The sequence below is a fragment of the Anabrus simplex genome, chromosome 1 (assembly GCF_040414725.1).
Source record: "Anabrus simplex isolate iqAnaSimp1 chromosome 1, ASM4041472v1, whole genome shotgun sequence".
NCBI lineage: Eukaryota > Metazoa > Arthropoda > Insecta > Orthoptera > Tettigoniidae > Anabrus > Anabrus simplex.
In genome coordinates, this window is record NC_090265.1 from 1,719,464,560 (window position 1) to 1,719,483,989 (window position 19,430).

Genomic DNA, 19,430 nt, shown 5'->3' on the forward strand with positions numbered 1-19,430 from the left:
TCCTGCCAGACATGTGGATAAGTGATATAAAGCAAGGCATGTCTGTCAAATGCTGGACAGAAGACAACTCTAGGTGAATGATGTCACATAAAAAATTATCTACTACTGACCACTCTACAAATATTCTACTCAGGGTTCTATTAGCTATCAAAAGAGTTATACTGGTACCCTAATGCTGTCAAGGGCTGACTACTGTGTTGTTAGAGTCCCCTCCACCAGCTTTGGTTCCATTGGTTCTTATGTTTGAGTTCTTCTGCTCATTCTCTGCACACACACACATACAAGTAAGAAGATTTTAATGTTGAACATCAAAAATGTGACAATCAGATGTTGAAATACAGAATTGTGAAGGTCAGTTCAAAGTAATGTATCACACATTTAAACCATTGTTTCCTCCCTTCTGCCCACACTATCAGAGTACTGCATGTATGAACCACTTGGTAAGCCAGCAAGCACTATGTAGTTCGGAACTAACACATGGACAGTGAGTGTACTTGGTGGGCTTAGACAAATGCTCATTATGGTTTATACTCTACTAGTAACAAACAATAATATTAAGATCAATGCTTTTGTGGCCTGTAATTGAATCATGGAAATCAAAAACCCTCTAAGTCCACTTTTTCTCATTTTCGGTCTTGTGATGGAAAAGTATTGCAAGCATAGCCTACTATCCATGTATAGCATAAAACACCAAAACTGAAGGTAACTAGCCAGCTACAAACCATTTATTATTTCGTGGAAATCACAAACCAGTTTATTCCATGGAGTTAGTGAGTTCCTCCTTTCCATAAATATTCTACTGCTAGTTGGTAGCACTATCACATGACAACGGAAGATCCTTCTGTGGGTGGGGGCAGTAGAATTACACCCATGGTATCCCCTGCCTGTTGTAAGAGGCAACTAAAAGAGGCCTCAGGGGCTCTGAACTTTGGAATGTGGGTTGGTGACCAAGGGGCCCTTAGCTGAGTTCTGACATTACTTCCACTTAGTTGTGCCAGGCTCCTCACTTTCATCTATCCTATCCTACCTCTCTTGGTCAACTCATGTTCTTTTCTGACCCCGACGCTATTAGGTTTGCGAGGGCTAGGGAGTCTTTCATTTTCACGCCCTTCGTTGCGTCTTTCTTTGGCCGATACCTTCATTTTTCTCTCTGATTAGTGTTGTATAGAGGATGGTTACATAGTTGTACTTCCTCTTAAAACAATAATCACCACCACCTGACAACAGAAGATGAGAATGACACAAAAACCATAACTTATGACTTCCAGCACAACCTCCTTGTTCCTATTACAAATGTTTGTTATGATTTCCACCTCAGGCAGATGTGGGTGGATAACATCGAATATCAGACAATAAAAAAGTAATGTACACAATAAACATGAGTATTACTATTACAATATGTACAGTGAAGTAGATGGCTACAAAGTGAGTTCTGATGCTTGCAATTTGTTAAGACACTGTGGAAATCAAAAACCACCTAATTACAGACAGATGTAATATATTTTACTATAAAATCCTGTCTATCATAATTTTTGTATTCATAGTTTGTTTATATTAAGGTTGTCCTGCAATTTAAAAAATATCAAGATGATTTAATTGGAAACATGTCCATAAATTTTTTTTTGTCCCTCCTGTAAAATTTGGTTTAGTGGAGTTAGTGGATTTTTGATTTCCATGATTCAATTGTAGATGCAGTAATACGATTTTGGGCTTATTCTACATCAAAAACAAGGTGAAATTCTTTATGTTTCATAAAGAACTTTGCTCTGCATCTTCTGTAGAAAATCTCATCTGTCCACGAGAAAGACTTGTCTACTAATGAAGGTTTGAATTCTCTTATGTCCAATGTATTAAAGTAGGACATAGGCCCTTTTTGCTTCTCGGGTATGGAATTTAAGAATGCTTTACCATTGGCTTGTAGTAAGTGGTACTCTCTTTCATCACCAGATGGCTACAGTGCACTAGCTTTCTAAGTGGGAGGTGATGACATTATCTCAGCTCCAATTAAGGTGTTTCTTGTACCATTCTATGTGCATAAATCAGATGTATCAGGGACGAATGTGGTAGAAGAAATAAATAAAAAGGGAATAAAATGGAAAATTAATAAAATGAAAAAATAAAATGCAATGAAAGGCTGACAGGATAAAAAAAAGAATAGAAATGAAGATGGAAAGACAAGTGTGAGGCAGAAAAATGAGAACAGTGAGTGTAATACAGGCAGGGCAGGGGTTAAGGGTAGAAGAAGGACGTACTACTGTACAATGAGGTTGAAGACACGGGAGTGGAAAACGAAGTGAAATTAATACAGTAGTGGGGGTATACAGGTAATGAAAGTATGACCCATGGCATATAGCCTGGAGTGAACCATCTAGTGATGAGGAGACTACGAATTTGGAAGACACCAAAGCAAAATAACAACAGTGAGATGACAGGGAAGAGAACTACCTTCATCACCTTGTTTTCTGACACGTCAAAAGTCCAAAAGCTTATTATCATGTCTACAAATAATCATTTACAAATTTTACTTTGGTTACACTTGCAATTATTTCACTAAAATCTGGATTTATTTTCAACTGTACCTGCAGGTGTTCTTCAGTCAAACAGGATCTCTATCTTGATTTGACATAGTTCATTTGTGAAAACAGAGGCTCATACAGATAAGTAGAAGCAACATTCTCAACATTTTAGCGGAAAATAGTCTTACAAGGAGAGGTCAGACCCTGTGTCCAACCAATTTCAACGAGCTTCAATGTACCCATTGGGGGACACTCAACAGTAACTTCTGTATAAGGGTTTAGGTCAATACGCTTTCATTTAAAAAAAAATTGAGGGCAAATGCCATGGCACAGGATCTGTTTTGGAGTAAGTGGAGGTGAAAGAACACTAAAAGGTGAACTTAAACTTGTCAGGTCCCCAAACTAATAATTTCTGAAAAATTGATGAATCTCCCAATTCCAATGCAATGCATATCTACTTGGAGAGTTACAACACAGTCAAGCGGAGTGGTAGCTGAGTGGTCACCATACTTGTCTGCAAACCTAGATGTACCTATATTTGTTTGTACAAAATAAATTATTATTTGCGGGAACATGAAGATAAAAATGAGAATAAAAATATTAGGTAAACTGCAGTGAGATTTTATTTTCTACCTCAAATTATTTATTACCTGAAGAAGGCAATGACCCATACTAAGAAAAACTGAAAGATTCCTACAAAGATATCTTATTACCAAAGCCATAATGAACAAGGTACTGGAAGAAATTGAAAATAGGTTAGAGTTTCCAACAGACTGAAACTTATCAGTGTCTCCAGAAAGAGAGAGAGAGAGAGAGGTCCAGCAGTAACTGTGAGAAAATTAAGTGTACTGGAATTTTGCGTAATGTTTTTATTCGCATTTCTATCTTCATGTTCCCCAGAATGTTGCTGGAGTCCAGTCCATTTGACCTCCTGAATCCAAGATATCTGCTATATCTTGGTGGAATCCTACAAGTTGAGCTTCATTGGAATAACCTTTCCTAAACCCGAACTGCTTTCTGTTCAACCAGTTATTAATTTTGCAAACATAATCAGAAAGAATGCTTTCCAAAAGTCAAACTGACTGGCCTGTAATTTTCAGCTTTATGTCTATCACCCTTTCCTGTATACACAGGGGCTACTATAGAAACTCTCCATTTATTTGTTATAGCTTCTTCATGAGAACAACAATCAAATAAGTACTACAGATATGGTACTATATCCCAACCCATTGTCTTAGTGTTAGGCGCATACAAAGAATATAGAATAGTGGTCTATTTTGGGTTCTATGTGGATGAATATGTAACGGGAAATGAGGTAACGAAGATGTACATTTAAGAGTACCATGAACACTTCTATGAAGAGAGCAGAGACCTGTGTTACAAATGTTTACTCAGGTCCAAGATGTTGAAATATGACAGAATTCGTTTGGTACTAAACTGTCTCAGATTGGGGTTATGGCCTTTCACAATGTATGCAAAGCATAAGAATGCATGATTAATTTTACTGATATTTGTTGTGGGGGCAGCTGATGACCAGGTGGTGAAGGAGAAATTAATGATCAGAAAAACATAAGTATAAAAGTATGAGGCATGTTTTTTAAGTAAGAGTCATTTGAAAATAACTACACAACGAAAGATGTTTTTCAAACACCACATTTGCAGATTCTGCATACTTTAGTCTATTTTTCGTCATAGCCACCAAGATTGTTTAAACACTTATCATACCTTACAACTAAGTTTTGAATACCCTCTTCATAGAAACTTGCCGCCTGCTCGGATAACCAAGAGTTCTTGATCTTGCCCTGGGACAGAGTCTGTTTGACCTTCACCTTTACAGGTGGATCTGTGAGTGTCTCCATTCCATGCTCTCTTGTTTAAATTCGGGCATGATATGTGAAACCTATGTTTCATCTCCTGTTACGATCTGACTCAATATCCAATTAATTGAAGGAACAAGAATCCACCTGATCGATACTTTCACTTTTATTTAGCCTTAGGCTATTTCAATAGACATTAAATTAAAAGTTCAGAACATGTTTCGAATGCATTGCATTCATCATCAGCTGCTTACATTTGGCAAAAGTAAAATTAGCTAAGAACAGTCTCACAATTTTCTTAAAACCTTAAAAACAAGTGTTAGTAGTGCGTGTGTGAATGGATGTGGGGCGGGGGGTAGAGGGGGGGAATGCATTGAAGGCGATTGTTAGTTAAACTATGACTTATTATTAAAAATCTTAATGTTAAAAACACTGATGGACTAAAATATAGTTCACTATAAGTCTTGTAAATTTTCCATAAGTTCGTTGATTACTGAAGAACTTGTATGCACTATGTGAAGCAGCCGGATTAAACCCACTCCCGTAGCATGGGAAGTTAAACTAACATGCAAGACAAGGGTTGTGATACAGATGATCCAACTGTTTTCAATTCAAACTACAAATAGCAAACTTCATATTCGAAACAAGCCACACCTCTCCACCCAACAGGAGATAAGAGATGTGAAAACACCGGATGTCTTCTTAAGGAAACTTTTTACCAATAGCTCAACAGAAATACTTCACATAGTGCATACAAGTTCTTCAGTAATCAACGAACTTATGGAAAATTTACAAGACTTATAGTGAACTATATTTTAGTCCATCAGTGTTTTTAACATTAAGATTTTTAATAATAAGTCATAGTTTAACTAACAATCGCCTTCAATGCATTCCCCCCCTCTACCCCCCTTCCCCCACATCCATTCACACACGCACTACTAACACTTGTTTTTAAGGTTTTAAGAAAATTGTGAGACTGTTCTTAGCTAATTTTACTTTTGCCAAATGTAAGCAGCTGATGATGAATGCAATGCATTCGAAACATGTTCTGAACTTTTAATTTAATGTCTATTGAAATAGCCTAAGGCTAAATAAAAGTGAAAGTATCGATCAGGTGGATTCTTGTTCCTTCAATTAATTGGATCATATAGTCGATACGGATATGAAGTGGATAGTATGTAACACTGACTCAACATGTTGTCACCTTCTTCGGCATAACAAGACAAAAACATCATCAAACACTCAAATCTGTACATAAACAAAACATTCACCTGTAAAGGTGAAGACCAAACAGAGTCTGTCCCAGTGCAAGATCAAGAACTCTTGGTTATCGGAGCAGGCAGCAAGAGTCTATGGAGAGGGTATTGAAAACTTAGTTGTAAGGTATGATAAGTGTTTAAACAAACTCGGTGGCTATGACAAAAAATAGACTAAAGTATGCAGAATCTACAAATAAATGTGGTGTTTGAAAATCGTCTTTAGTTGTGTAGTTATTTTCAAATGGCCCTTGTATAATTTAAGAGTGTTTAAATCAGGAATTTCAGAAAATCTGAAAAAAATTCCAAGAGACCTCATGGCATGGGATTTAACTTGGTCTATATGAAAAGAAAAAATTAGTTTTCTATCATGAATTATTCCAAGATATTTGACCTGAGTAACAACCTTTTGTGGAGTACCTTTAATTTCATACATGTGGGTAATCTCACATTCATTTAGGCAGATCAACGTTTTAACAAATTTTTTGGCATTAATTTTTAGTTTCAATCTGGTTTCCCAGTCGTAGCACAAGTCCAAAGCATTTTGAATGCTATCACAATCACTATAGTTCACTACGTTTTTGAAAATGTTTAAAATCATCTGCAAATAATAATATGGAACTTGGGATCCTCTTTATGTCATTTGTGAGATCATCTACAAAGAGAGACGCCAGATGCCAGACAAGACATTCAGCCATGAGGAGATAGAGCCAGGAAGTATGAATCGCTGTTGACAATTGAAAAGATGGTTTTTGATGAGAGTTAAAAGATTGCCATGAATAATCTACCTGTGGGACAGTTTGCATATGAGCAGATTATGGTTTGTGGAGTCAAAAGCTTTTGCCAGGTCAATGTCAATGACATCCAATTGTGTCTTGTTAGTGATGGCGGAAGTAGCATGTTGGTTGAAGACAGACAGGTTTGTTAGGCATAAATCACTCTCCACGAAGAGGCTAAACGACAAGCACGGAAGCTCAATCAAGTGCAGCCACGCTCTCCTCCAGCCATTGCATGTGATTTGCGAGGACTATGTTTCATGCCAAGATTGGGCTACTAAGTCATATGAAGCATTTACAGACCATTATGAGTGTGAAAATGTAAACTGCTGAAGAATATGTTTACAAGTTGCAGCCGTCACCGCTGACGGGTCTCCATAAAACTGTGTTGTTCGTCTGATAAGAAAGGGGCTGTGAAATACATCAGGCAGAAGTGTAAAATTCTTTCAATGACTGCTGGAGGATAGATGTGACCAAAATTGGCCTGTATGAGGAGGTGTTATGTCTGTCACTGGATTTATGAATGGGTATTATATTAGCCTGTTTCCAAGCTTCAGGAAAAGATCCAGGATTAAAGCACTGATTGAGAATAAGAGAGAGAAATAAGTACAAAGGATATGTAGTATATTTTACAAAAATTGGACACTTAATTCATCAGGGCCAGTGGCTCTAGATGTCAGAAGACCAAGAAGAATGTAACTACTGTAATCCTGTTTGAAATGTTGTTTTGAGAGACTGTGAAGGTGACGAAAAACATTACGGGTGTGAGGATTTGGGTTGTTTTTCCTAAGAGTCCAAGCACACTACTTATTCTGGAGAATTTTATGTGGTATAGTCTTTAATCCGGGATGGGAAGTAATTTGACTGGAGAACATGAAAGGTACGTGGTCTTTAATTGTAGCAAATACAGAATGTCGTGGAAAGTATTCACGGAGCAGTTGATGTTACCAGATAATGATAAAGCGGCCTAAGGTAATGAATGAAGGTCTTCGTTAATTGATGATGCTTGTTATTGAAAGGAGCCTAACATCTAGGTCATCGGCCCACTCTCTTCATTAATTGGATTCCAGTTGGACTTAGCTCGAAGTGGAACCTGTCGACCAACTGATGGGAAGGCTGATTGTGTTGCACGGTAGCAGTGGAGGTGGACACATCCAGGGAGTCATGTCAGGCAAAAATAGTTTGCGACTGACAGTTACACTGACCATACATTAGACCAAACAATGGAGAAATAATAACCTAACTGTGATTTTGATGCCTGCAAAATGTCTGCGGTTATTAAATAAACACAAATTAGGCAGATACCATGTGATCAAAAGTAGTCTTGCTTGCTCTGGGAATGTTTACATCATCTTCTTCAGGGCATTCTGCTACATTCAATTTTTGTTTGATGACAGGAAAAGCAATTAACTATAATGGTCAACCAATTCAGTGCTTTTTTATTGTGTAAATATTACATTATATCTGTCTTGGTGGTACTAGTTTTGGTCACGAGTGATCATCATCAGCCGAGAGACAATAGTTGGATATGACAGATGAAAACTACGAAAATAAGTGTATATGCACAATTTGACATTGTAAAAGTGCATCATCAGATCACTGTGATATCATTGTACAAACACTCCTGTGATATATAGAAATAATATGAATCACCACCTTATCAATACACTATTTTATTTACTACCAAACTGGTAAATAGGGTCAATACCGGTTTCGACCCCTAAGGGGTCATCCTCAGTTGACACATACAAAATATCTACAAAAACATCACATATAATGGTTAATGTTTAAAATTCATATGTCATTAAAATGCTGGTAAGTACATCTTAGTTTGGATATGCATATATTATGGGATTTATAAGTTTGCTCTATTTGAGCATTTATATAAGTCTTCTGTTCCTTTGTATACAGTGTCAAAAGTATTGTATTGAATGTAACTCATCCATTTGACAAAATGCTAGTGGATTGACTATTAAGTATGTACATTTACTGAGAGGTACATGCTATTCTACTTTACAATTTATATTACACAATATGAAGTAAAATTATTGCATTTGCACACATATGATGATATTAAGTTCAATGTAGGGTCTTAAAGATGTACTGTTTGGATTTTCAGTATGCTGATTACATTTCATGTAGTGGTTTATAAGGTTTACTTATTTGCTTATTTAGTTCAGTTAAATACATGGAAGAACCTTATTGATTTGAATTCTTGTGACTAAAATATTGGTATTTGATACCTTGTTGACGTGGATCTTTAATACTAATGTGTAAGTTTGTAGCACCTTCTATTCTTGTTTTTTGTCTTAAAATAGAGTTGTGTCTTGACACTGTTTATTTTATTAAGCATATAAAAGTTTTTAAGACCCTACATTGAACTTAATATCATCATATGTGTGCAAATACAATAATTTTACTTCATATTGTGTAATATAAATTGTAAAGTAGAATAGCATGTACCTCTCAGTAAATGTTCATTCATTCATTCATTCATTCATTCATTCATTCATTTATTTAGCTTCCATAGACTGTACAATTACATATTTTGAAATATGCCAACAGTATAGGAGTTGTCAAGTGATTTCCTAATACTAACAATAATATATGCACAACAATGAACATTTTGAAAAAGAAGAAGAATAGAAACACCACATACCTCAATGTTAGGACAGCACATCTTAATTTTTTTTAAATAATATTAATAACCAATATTTACAAGACAAAATAAAAATATATTGGTGTGGTGTTAATAATGTGAACATAGTCAATGTGACATTAACATATTTTTAAGGCTATATACTAGATTACAAGTTAATAAGTAGTAGCATCATTACCAGCACTTCATCATGTATTCTTCTGTACTGTAGAAGCAGCTACTCAGCAGGAGATTTTTTAAAGCTGTGGTAAATGAACTGATGGGACTAATATCTTTAATCTTATTTGGAAGCTTATTATACAATCTGATTCCAACAGAGTCTACATGTCTCAAGGCAATGGTTTTACTCTTGTGTTCGATAAAAATATTATTTCTTGTTCGCGTCTGGTAATTGTGATTGTCAAAATTCTTTCTGAAGTGATCAATATTTTTTTTCACGTGTAGAATGCATTGCATGATGTATATACTTGGTACTGGGAGTATCCTTAGTCTCTTAAATAATGGTCTGCAATGATCTAACCTGTTACGTCTCAATATAATTCTGATAGCTCGTTTCTGTATTCGAAAAATAACATCAAGATTTGATTTGTAACAGCCCCAGAGACCAATAGCATAAGTGATGACAGAATGGAAATATCCAAAATATGCCATTCTAACATATTCTTCACTACAACTATTAGCCAAAATCCTTAAGGCAAAACAAACAGAACTCAGAGACACATACTTAATAGTCAATCCACTAGCATTTTGTCAAATGGATGAATTACATTCAATACAATACTTTTGACACTGTATACAAAGGAACAGAAGACTTATATAAATGCTCAAATAGAGCAAACTTATAAATCCCATAATATATGCATATCCAAACCAAGATGTACTTACCAGCATTTTAATGACATATGAATTTTAAACATTAACCATTGTATGTGATGTTTTTGTAGATATTTTGTATGTGTCAACTGAGGATGACCCCTTAGGGGTCGAAACCGGTATTGACCCTATTTACCAGTTTGGTAGTAAATAAAATAGTGTATTGATAAGGTGGTGATTCATATTATTTCTATATAGTGATACCAATCAATACGGATATGAAGCATATAAATAATAACTCCTGTGATATACGATCCAATTTCTCGTTGTGATATTAAAATTGAAAACAATTAAAATTTAACATTTTTCTTGTGTGATTTCAAGAAATTGTCCATATAACAACATGCTTAAGTCATCATTTCTTATAGCTTAAACATGAGGTTTCTAAAATTAACAAAAAAATGCTATTTGTTCAGGGCATTGACCTATAGAGATCTTTTGCCCCTACTTGCACCATACGATATGATCCTGCATGTAACTGGAATTGCAGAAATGTAGAGTGTTGAATGTGAGGAAAGGAACGTTAAGGACGACACAACCACCCAATCCCCAGGCCAGGGATATTAATCATTTACAATTAAAAATCCCTGACCCAGCCAGGAATCAAATCTGGCGCCACCAGGTGACAGGCGGATGTGTTGCCCCCTACACCACAGGGCCGGACGTGTATGAGGTTAAATAGCACTCAAATGGAGCAACCAAAGGTCGTGGAAATAAGATACGTTAGATTGTAAGTATATTCCTTGTACGGTTCCTCTGTTAGAAATAGAGCTTTATGTGATAAAAGTTAAATAGAAGTGGCAGACGAACAATATATCTTGACGGTTAGAGTGGAGGGATGTACACGTTATTTTCAGACAAAACGCCAGTGGTGTTAAGTCAGGAGATCATGGTGTTCCCATCACATATCATCCAAATAAAAACCATTGGGATAGCTGCACACTGACCTTGTTGTCGTAATGCAGGGGAACAATACTGTAAGAAAATTGTTTTCTTCCATATCTTCTTGCAGCTGTGACATCAGGTAGTTTTGCAACATACAGTTTCATCAAACTTAATGCATAAAAGACATTCAGTTTTAGTGAGCCCTATGTATGTTCCAGGCAATTTGTCAGTTTCTGTGTACCCCAAATCCTTACATTATGGCAGACGGTACCACTAAGGGAAAAAGTTGTCTCATTACTGAATACATTCTTATTAGGAATATCATTTTTATCTTGTTCATCATGTCCATACCATTTCTGCTTTTTACCAGTACTGAATACTTGAGCCAGTTGCAACTGGTAACTCTTACACTGCAGTTGTCGTAAAATTCTCCATGTCTTAGACTGTGGAATGGCCAGCTCTAGGCGTAGATTTCTTTGGGCTTTGTGCAGACATTTTCATTGCAAGCCGTCCACTTCATGACTGTATCGATGAGTACAATCAACAAATTAACACGTTCCCTGCGGCAGTGAATTTCGATGACTTACTGTTACGTCGTATCGGCCCACCGGTGACCCGATGCTGCCTTTAGTTATTATCGGTTCGGGTCACCGGTGACCTGACGAATTTGACTTTGTTTACTCCCTAGTATTAAATCCTAAAGACTGCAAGTGCACTTGTTGTGTGCGTTATTGTTGAGGAGACATTCCAGTGTATTTATCTGTGCGACAGTGTTCCGATTCAACAATTGCGTGAAACAGAAATGACCCCGGACATAATTGGGTCACCGGTGGGCCGATCAAAACTAGCAGTATGCCTCGATCCTTCACTTCAATTGGAACACTATGTTGCCATTAGTTAACAGAAATTCGTAACTAGGACGTAGTTACTTACTTCGCAATTATGGGAAATTCGCACCGACGGATAAGAGTAACATGTTTCGGGGCACATGGTGACCCGAACCGCACGGAACGTAATATAGGCCCACCCCAGTGCTGTCCTAACCCTCTTTCTTTTCCGTGCCACCGGAGTGTCAGAATGTGAAAGCTCCATACCTAAAAAAGGACTTGAAATTGCTTGTAAATATTATATACGGAAGATAGTAAATATGTCAATAACTATTCCAATAACCTCTATTGGCTTTCCTAAGAGCAATGTAGAAAGCAGATATCAGAAGGGTGGTACTCCTTAAACAACAATCTACTATCTGCGGGCAGCAACACTCTATTCTTCATTCACCGTAACCGCGCCAAGCGATTCCCGCGTAAAAATTTAGGTCAGACAACAATCGGGACTCAGGGTGACCCGAAGCGATATGAATGGAAGATGAAAAAAACTTCTTTCGGGTCACCGGTGGGCCGATCAAAACTAGCAGTATGCCTCGATCCTTTGCTTCAATTGGAACACTATGTTGCCATTAGTTAACGGAAATTCGTAACTAGGACGTAGTTACTTACTTCGCAATTCTGGGAAGTTCGCACCGACGGATAAGAGTAACATGTTTCGGGGCACATGGTGACCCGAACCGCACGGAACGTGTTAATTAAAAACCACCTAATCTATACTTTTTTTTTTTGCCTTGGGCAAAATTAAAAATACGTTAGCACACACAGAACATGTTTCGACCACCTAGTGGTCATCTTCAGCTGTATAAAGATAATTTAGATGAAATCATTTGGACAGTAAGCACATTAAATCTTAAAACTATGTCCCATGGGATCCTAAAAACTATTGCTCTAGGTGCTGTAAAAGAAAGGAGGAGGGGTGGCGGGGGGGTTTGGGGGGAGGTTGGGGGATAAGGTAATATGTGTGGATGATACTTAAATTACAATTCGCGCCTACAATTGTGTTTAAAAAATTTATTAAGTAATATACATATTTAAAATATTTAAAAGCGTCTGTGGTGATACACTTTTCGTAATAACTTTTCGTAGACCATGTCACATCGCTACTGCACTAGGTTGTGCACAAAGACAGATCCCCAAGGCAGCGTAGAATAAACATCAATCAATCAATCAATCAATACTGATCTGCATTTAGGGCAGTCGCCCAGGTGGCAGATTCCCTATCTGTTGCTTTCCTAGCCTTTTCCGAAATGATTTCAAAGAAATTGGAAATTTATTGAACATCTCCCTTGGTAAGTTATTCCAATCCCTAACTCCCCTTCCTATAAATGAATATTTGCCCCAGTTTGTCCTCTTGAATTCCAACTTTATCTTCATATTGTGATCTTTCCTACTTTTATAAATGCCATTCAAACTTATTCGTCTACTAATGTCAATCCACGCCATCTCTCCTCTGACAGCTCGGAACATACCACTTAGTCAAGCACCTCTTCTTCTTTCTCTCAATTCTTCCCAACCCAAACATTGCAACATTTTTGTAACGTTACTCTTTTGTCGGAAATCACTCAGAACAAATCGAGCTGCTTTTCTTTGGATTTTTTCCAGTTCTTGAATCAGGTAATCCTGGTGAGGGTCCCATACACTGGAACCATACTCTAGTTGGAGTCTTACCAGAGACTTATATGCACTCTCCTTTACATCCTTACTACAACCCCTAAACACCCTCATAACCATGTGCAGAGATCGGTACCCTTTATTTACAATCCCATTTATGTGATTACCCCAGTGAAGATCTTTCCTTATATTAACACCTAGATACTCACAATGATCCCCCAAAGGAACTTTCACCCCATCAACGCAGTAATGAAAACCGAGAGGACTTTTCCTATTTGTGAAACTCACAACCTGACTTTTAGCCTCGTTTATCAACATACCATTGCCTGCTGTCCATCTCACAATATTTTCGAGGTCACGTTGCAGTTGCTCACAATCTTGTAACTTATTTATCACTCTATAGAGAATAACATCATCCGCAAAAAGCCTTACCTCCGATTCCACTCCTTTACTCATATCATTTATATATATAAGAAAACATAAAGGTATGATAACACTGCCCTGAGGAACTCCCCTCTCAACTATTACAGGGTCAGACAAAGCTTCACCTACTCTAACTCTCTAAGATCTATTTTCTAGAAATATAGCAACCCATTTAGTCACTCTTTTGTCTAGTCCAATTGCACTCATTTTTGCCAGTAGTCTCCCATGATCCACCCTATCAAATGCTTTAGACAGGTCAATCGCGATACAGTCCATTTGACCTCCAGAATCCAAGATATCTGCTATATCCTGCTGGAATCCTACAAGTTGAGCTTCGGTGGAATAACCTTTCCTAAAACCGAATTGCCTTCTATTGAACCAGTTATTAAGTTCACAAACATGTCTAATACAATCAGAAAGAATGCCTTCCCAAAGCTTACATACAATGCATGTCAAACTTACTGGCCTGTAATTTTCAGCTTTATGTCTATCACCCTTTCCTTTATACACAGGGGCTACTGTAGCAACTCTCCATTCATCTGGTATAGCTCCTTCGACCAAACAATAATCAAATAAGTACTTCAGATATGGTACTATATCCCAACCCATTGTCTTTAGTATATCCCCAGAAATCTGATCAATTCCAGCCGCTTTTCTAGTTTTCAACTTTTGTATCTTATTGTAAATGTCATTGTTATCATATGTAAATTTTATTACTTCTTTGGCTTTAGTCTCCTCCTCTATCTCGACATTATCCTTGTAACCAACAATCTTTACATACTGTTGACTGAATACTTCTGCCTTTTGAAGATCCTCACATACACACTCCCCTTGTTCATTAATGATTCCTGGAATGTCCTTCTTGGAACCTGTTTCTGCCTTAAAATACCTATACATACCCTTCCATTTTTCACTAAAATTTGTATGACTGCCAATTATGCTTGCCATCATGTTATCCTTAGCTGCCTTCTTTGCTAGATTCAATTTTCTTGTAAGTTCCTTCAATTTCTCCTTACTTCCACAGCCATTTCTAACTCTATTTCTTTCCAGTCTGCACCTCCTTCTTAGTCTCTTTATTTCTCTATTATAATAAGGTGGGTCTTTACCATTCCTTACCACCCTTAAAGGTACAAACCTGTTTTCGCATTCCTCAACAATTTCTTTAAATCCATCCCAGAGTCTGTTTACATTTTTATTTACCATTTTCCACCGATCATAGTTACTTTTTAGAAACTGCCTCATGACTGCTTTATCAGCCATGTGGTACTGCCTAACAGTCCTACTTTTAAGACGTTCCTTTCTATCACATTTATTTTTAACTACCACAAAAACAGCTTCACGATCACTAATACCATCTATTACTTCAGTTTCCCTATAGAGCTCATCTGGTTTTATCAGCACGACATCCAGGATATTTTTCCCTCTGGTTGGTTCCATCACTTTCTGAATCAGCTGTCCTTCCCATATTAACTTATTTGCCATTTGTTGGTCATGCTTCCTGTCATTCGCATTTCCTTCCCAATTTACATCTGGCAAATTCAGATCTCCCGCTACAATCACATTTCTTTCCATGTCGTTTCCCACATAGCTGACTATCCTATCAAATAATTTCGAATCCGCATCAGTGCTACCCTTTCCCCATATCTGTACACTCCAAATATATCAAGTTGCCTTTCTTTCCAGTTATCTTTCCAGATAAGATCGTGAGGCAAGCTGCCCTAAACAGAAGACCGCCATTTTATATAACGGAGAAGCTACCATAGGACTTTTGCAAATCAAACAATCAACACATCCGTTTACAACAATCTAAAGAGCAATATTTGCAAGTCAAACAGTCAACATGGCTTTTACCATAACCTAAAGAGTAACAATTGAGGAAGATACTCATTACAAAATATAAACAACAAATATCCGAAGACTGGTACATACTGTAAATAGACTTTTTATTCAAGGCCAAGTGTTTTTAAAAAGTGCCTCACCATAGACGCTTTAAGATATTTTTCGAATATGTTTATTATTTTAAGATTTTTAACATCATGTAGATGCAAATTTTAACTTAAGTATCGTTCTCACAAATGCCTGAAGACTGTTACAAACATTGACTTTTTTGTTCATGCCACCTAGTGTTATTACGAAAAGTGTATCACCATAGGCGCTTTTAAATATTTTAAATATGTATATTAGTTAATAAGTTTTTAAACACAATTGTAGACGCAAATTGTAATTTAAGTATCATCCACACATATTACCTTACCACCCCCTCTCCCCTGCCTCATTCCCTTTAGAGCACCTAGAGCAATAGTTTTTAGGTTTAATGTGCTTACTGTCCAAATGTTTTCGTCTAAGTTATTTTCATACAGCTGAAGATGACCACTAAGCGGTTGAAACATGTTCTATGTGTGCTAATGAATTTTTAATTTTGCCCAAGGCAAAAAATAAAGTATCGATTAGGTGGTTTTTAATTAATTTGTTGACATTTTCATACCAAGTCATGCGTCCACCGTTGTGGCGAAAGCAATGTTTCGAGAGATAAAGGTATGTGAGACAAATTTAGCAGAGTACGGCTAAACAAGGACAAAGGGAGGCAAGCATTTCTACCTGTGATTGAGATAGCACGTGAAAGAGCTAGTATCAAGTAGCGAATTGTTGTGAACATTGTTGTGAACTTTCGTAAAGTTTGCTAATAATTTTATTTTAAATGTCCTTGTATATAAAAGTGTTTTTAATTTGTCTTACCAGTCTAGTAATGTAATTTCTGTATCTGGTGTATTGTGCAATTTATTCTAGCTAAAATTAAGCTGTTAAAGCTTGTTACATGTAATATCAAGGGGCAAGGTCGAACGAACATAGCTCACCTCTGAGAAGTAACCTTCGGTCATGGCCATACTCACCAAATATGAACCGAGCCTAGAGTGTGTTTTGCATGACACTAGTCCCTACCCCCTGGTCTACGGTTCTTCACAAACACCTATTAGTCTGTCTGCTACATTCCAATTCGCTTGTATTTGCGACTGCTTACAGGAAACAGTACTATCTAATTCTATCCCACACTCATACATACACCAGTTATGGTGACAACTTCTACATGAGTAATATTTCATTGCCCTTGAATTTCAAACTAAGAACCACAATATCAAGGTTGCTCCTAAGTGTAAAGTTGGACGTTCACTTCTAGTATCAGGAAGTGTAGGCTACATAGGATAGCATACTGAGCATGAGGTTGGTGCTACAGATCAAGAAGACAATGGCATTTCAGTGCTGTAAGAGAAAGCAACCGCTTTGTGCAATTAAAAGAGTATTTTTTTACAATTTGCTTTACTTCACACCGACAGACAGGTCTTATGACGACGATAGGATAGGAAAGAGGTAGGAACAGGAAGGAAGTGGCCGTGGTCTCGAGCTACAATTATTTAACGTTAAGAATTTCATTCTTCAGGTTCCGTATTGAATCAAGATTCACAATAAAGAAAGAAAAGATAACATCCACCTTTTCAATACTATATATTACGTGAAAATTTTACATTTTTGTTAAATCATCACGTTTTTTGTACATCTGGTACCGGTTTCGACAAGATTCCATGTCATCATCAGCCAAGAACAAATTACACAAAGACAAAATACATTGATCATGACTCCCATAATAATATCACAATAATAGTTCAAGAAATATACATGATAAAGCTAAAATGATATTTATATATACAAGCTGATTGTCAGTGAGATAAAAATGGTTGTTTTTCTATAAGGTGTACACCTTAGTATTACTAGTTAAAAGAATGACTTGTTAAAAGAAATTAATTCTACTTGTAGCAAAAAACAATTGTCAGCTCTTTGATCTATGTTGCTTCTATCTGTTGAACAGTCGGATTCATTTTATAAGGTTTTATGGCGATGTTTGACATATTAAAAGAAGTGAACAAACACTTAGTCAGAGTGTTCCATATGAATAAGTGCACATTACAAAGTAAAATTATTCTAATGGGGCTGCAACTTGGACTTAACAAATGAAGAATTTTAATGTATTGTCCAATGTAACCAATGGATTAGTTGTCACTGCAAGTTGATATTGACAAGCAAAGTGTCCATTGGAAAGTTCTATATATTGGTTTGTACTCTGATATGTTTGTTTATATCACATTAAGGAGTAGGTTGAACATAGTAAAGTAGCCGAGGTTCTTGTTGAATTGGTACTTGAAGAAAGGCTCTTATGATGCGAATTGTAAATACATAAGTTGATCTAGAAAGGTCCTGAACCAAGACAGAACCTATAAGAAATGAGACGCGATTTAGAATTACGTAAACCTGGAAAAAATATATAATAAAGGAAAAGGAATAGAAGACTCACCTCAGGTGCCAAGTTGATAGCAGATGTTTTTTTTTTTGCTAGGGGCTTTACGTCGCACCGACACAGATAGGTCTTATGGCGACGATGGGATAGGAAAGGCCTAGGAGTTGGAAGGAAGCGGCCGTGGCCTTAATTAAGGTACAGCCCCAGCATTTGCCTGGTGTGAAAATGGGAAACCACGGAAAACCATCTTCAGGGCTGCCGATAGTGGGATTCGAACCTACTATCTCCCGGATGCAAGCTCACAGCCGCGCGCCTCTACGCGCACGGCCAACTCGCCCGGTGATAGCAGATGTAACAGGGAGGAACTGACAGACTAAATGTCGAGGGACGGACCTTCAAGTACCAATTCAACAAGAACCTCGGCTACTTTACTATGTTCAACCTACTCCTTAATATGATATAAACAAACATATCAGAGTACAAACCGATATACAGAACTTTCCAATGGACACTTTGCTTGTCAATATCAACTTGCAGTGACAACTAATCCATTGGTTACATTGGACAATACATTAAAATTCTTCATTTGTTAAGTCCAAGTTGCAGCCCCATTAGAATAATTTTACTTTTTAATGTGCACTTATTCATATGGAACACTCTGACTAAGTGTTTGTTCACTTCTTTTAATATGTCAAACATCGCCATAAAGCCTTATAAAATGAATCCGACTGTTCAACAGATAGAAGCAACATAGATCAAAAGCTGACAATTGTTTTTTGCTACAAGTAGAATTAATTTCTTTTAACAAGTCATTCTTTTAACTAGTAATACTAAGGTGTACACCTTATAGAAAAACAACCATTTTTATCTCACTGACAATCAGCTTGTATATATAAATATCATTTTAGCTTTATCATGTATATTTCTTGAACTATTATTGTGATATTATTATGGGAGTCATGATCAATGTATTTTGTCTTTGTGTAATTTGTTCTTGGCTGATGATGACATGGAATCTTGTCGAAACCGGTACCAGATGTACAAAAAACGTGATGATTTAACAAAAATGTAAAATTTTCACATAATATATAGTATTGAAAAGGTGGATATTATCTTTTTCTTTCTTTATTGTGAATCTTGAGCTACAACCCGAGGTGAAAATGTGAAGCCACGGAAAACCATCTTCAGTGCTGCCAACAGGGGTGTTTGAAACCACTATCTCCTGACAGCAAACTGAAAATTGCAGCTGTGTGACCCTAACCGCACGGCCAACTCAAACGGTAATCTAAAGGGTAATAGTGAAGCTGCCGCAGAAGGAAGGGTATGTTCGTAATGAAGTGAAAGTAAAGTTTCTGATTCTATCTTTCACAGGCGTAATAAGTAAAAATAAAAGAAGAAATGATTGTATTTATCTATTGTTTTATCGTGCATTTACTTTT

The 19,430-nt window shown here is 36.8% G+C and overlaps 1 protein-coding gene across 1 annotated transcript in view; it reads right to left on the reverse strand.

Moving 5' to 3' along the window:
- Positions 1-178: 178 nt before the first annotated feature.
- The window catches only part of LOC136864048 (potassium voltage-gated channel protein Shaw), a 393,645-nt gene continuing 374,393 nt past the window's right edge, over positions 179-19,430 (reverse strand). Inside the window, exon 6 of the mRNA XM_067140580.2 lies at positions 179-264. Within this exon, the coding sequence (XP_066996681.1) occupies positions 179-264 (86 nt within the window). The remainder of the gene's footprint in view (positions 265-19,430) is intronic.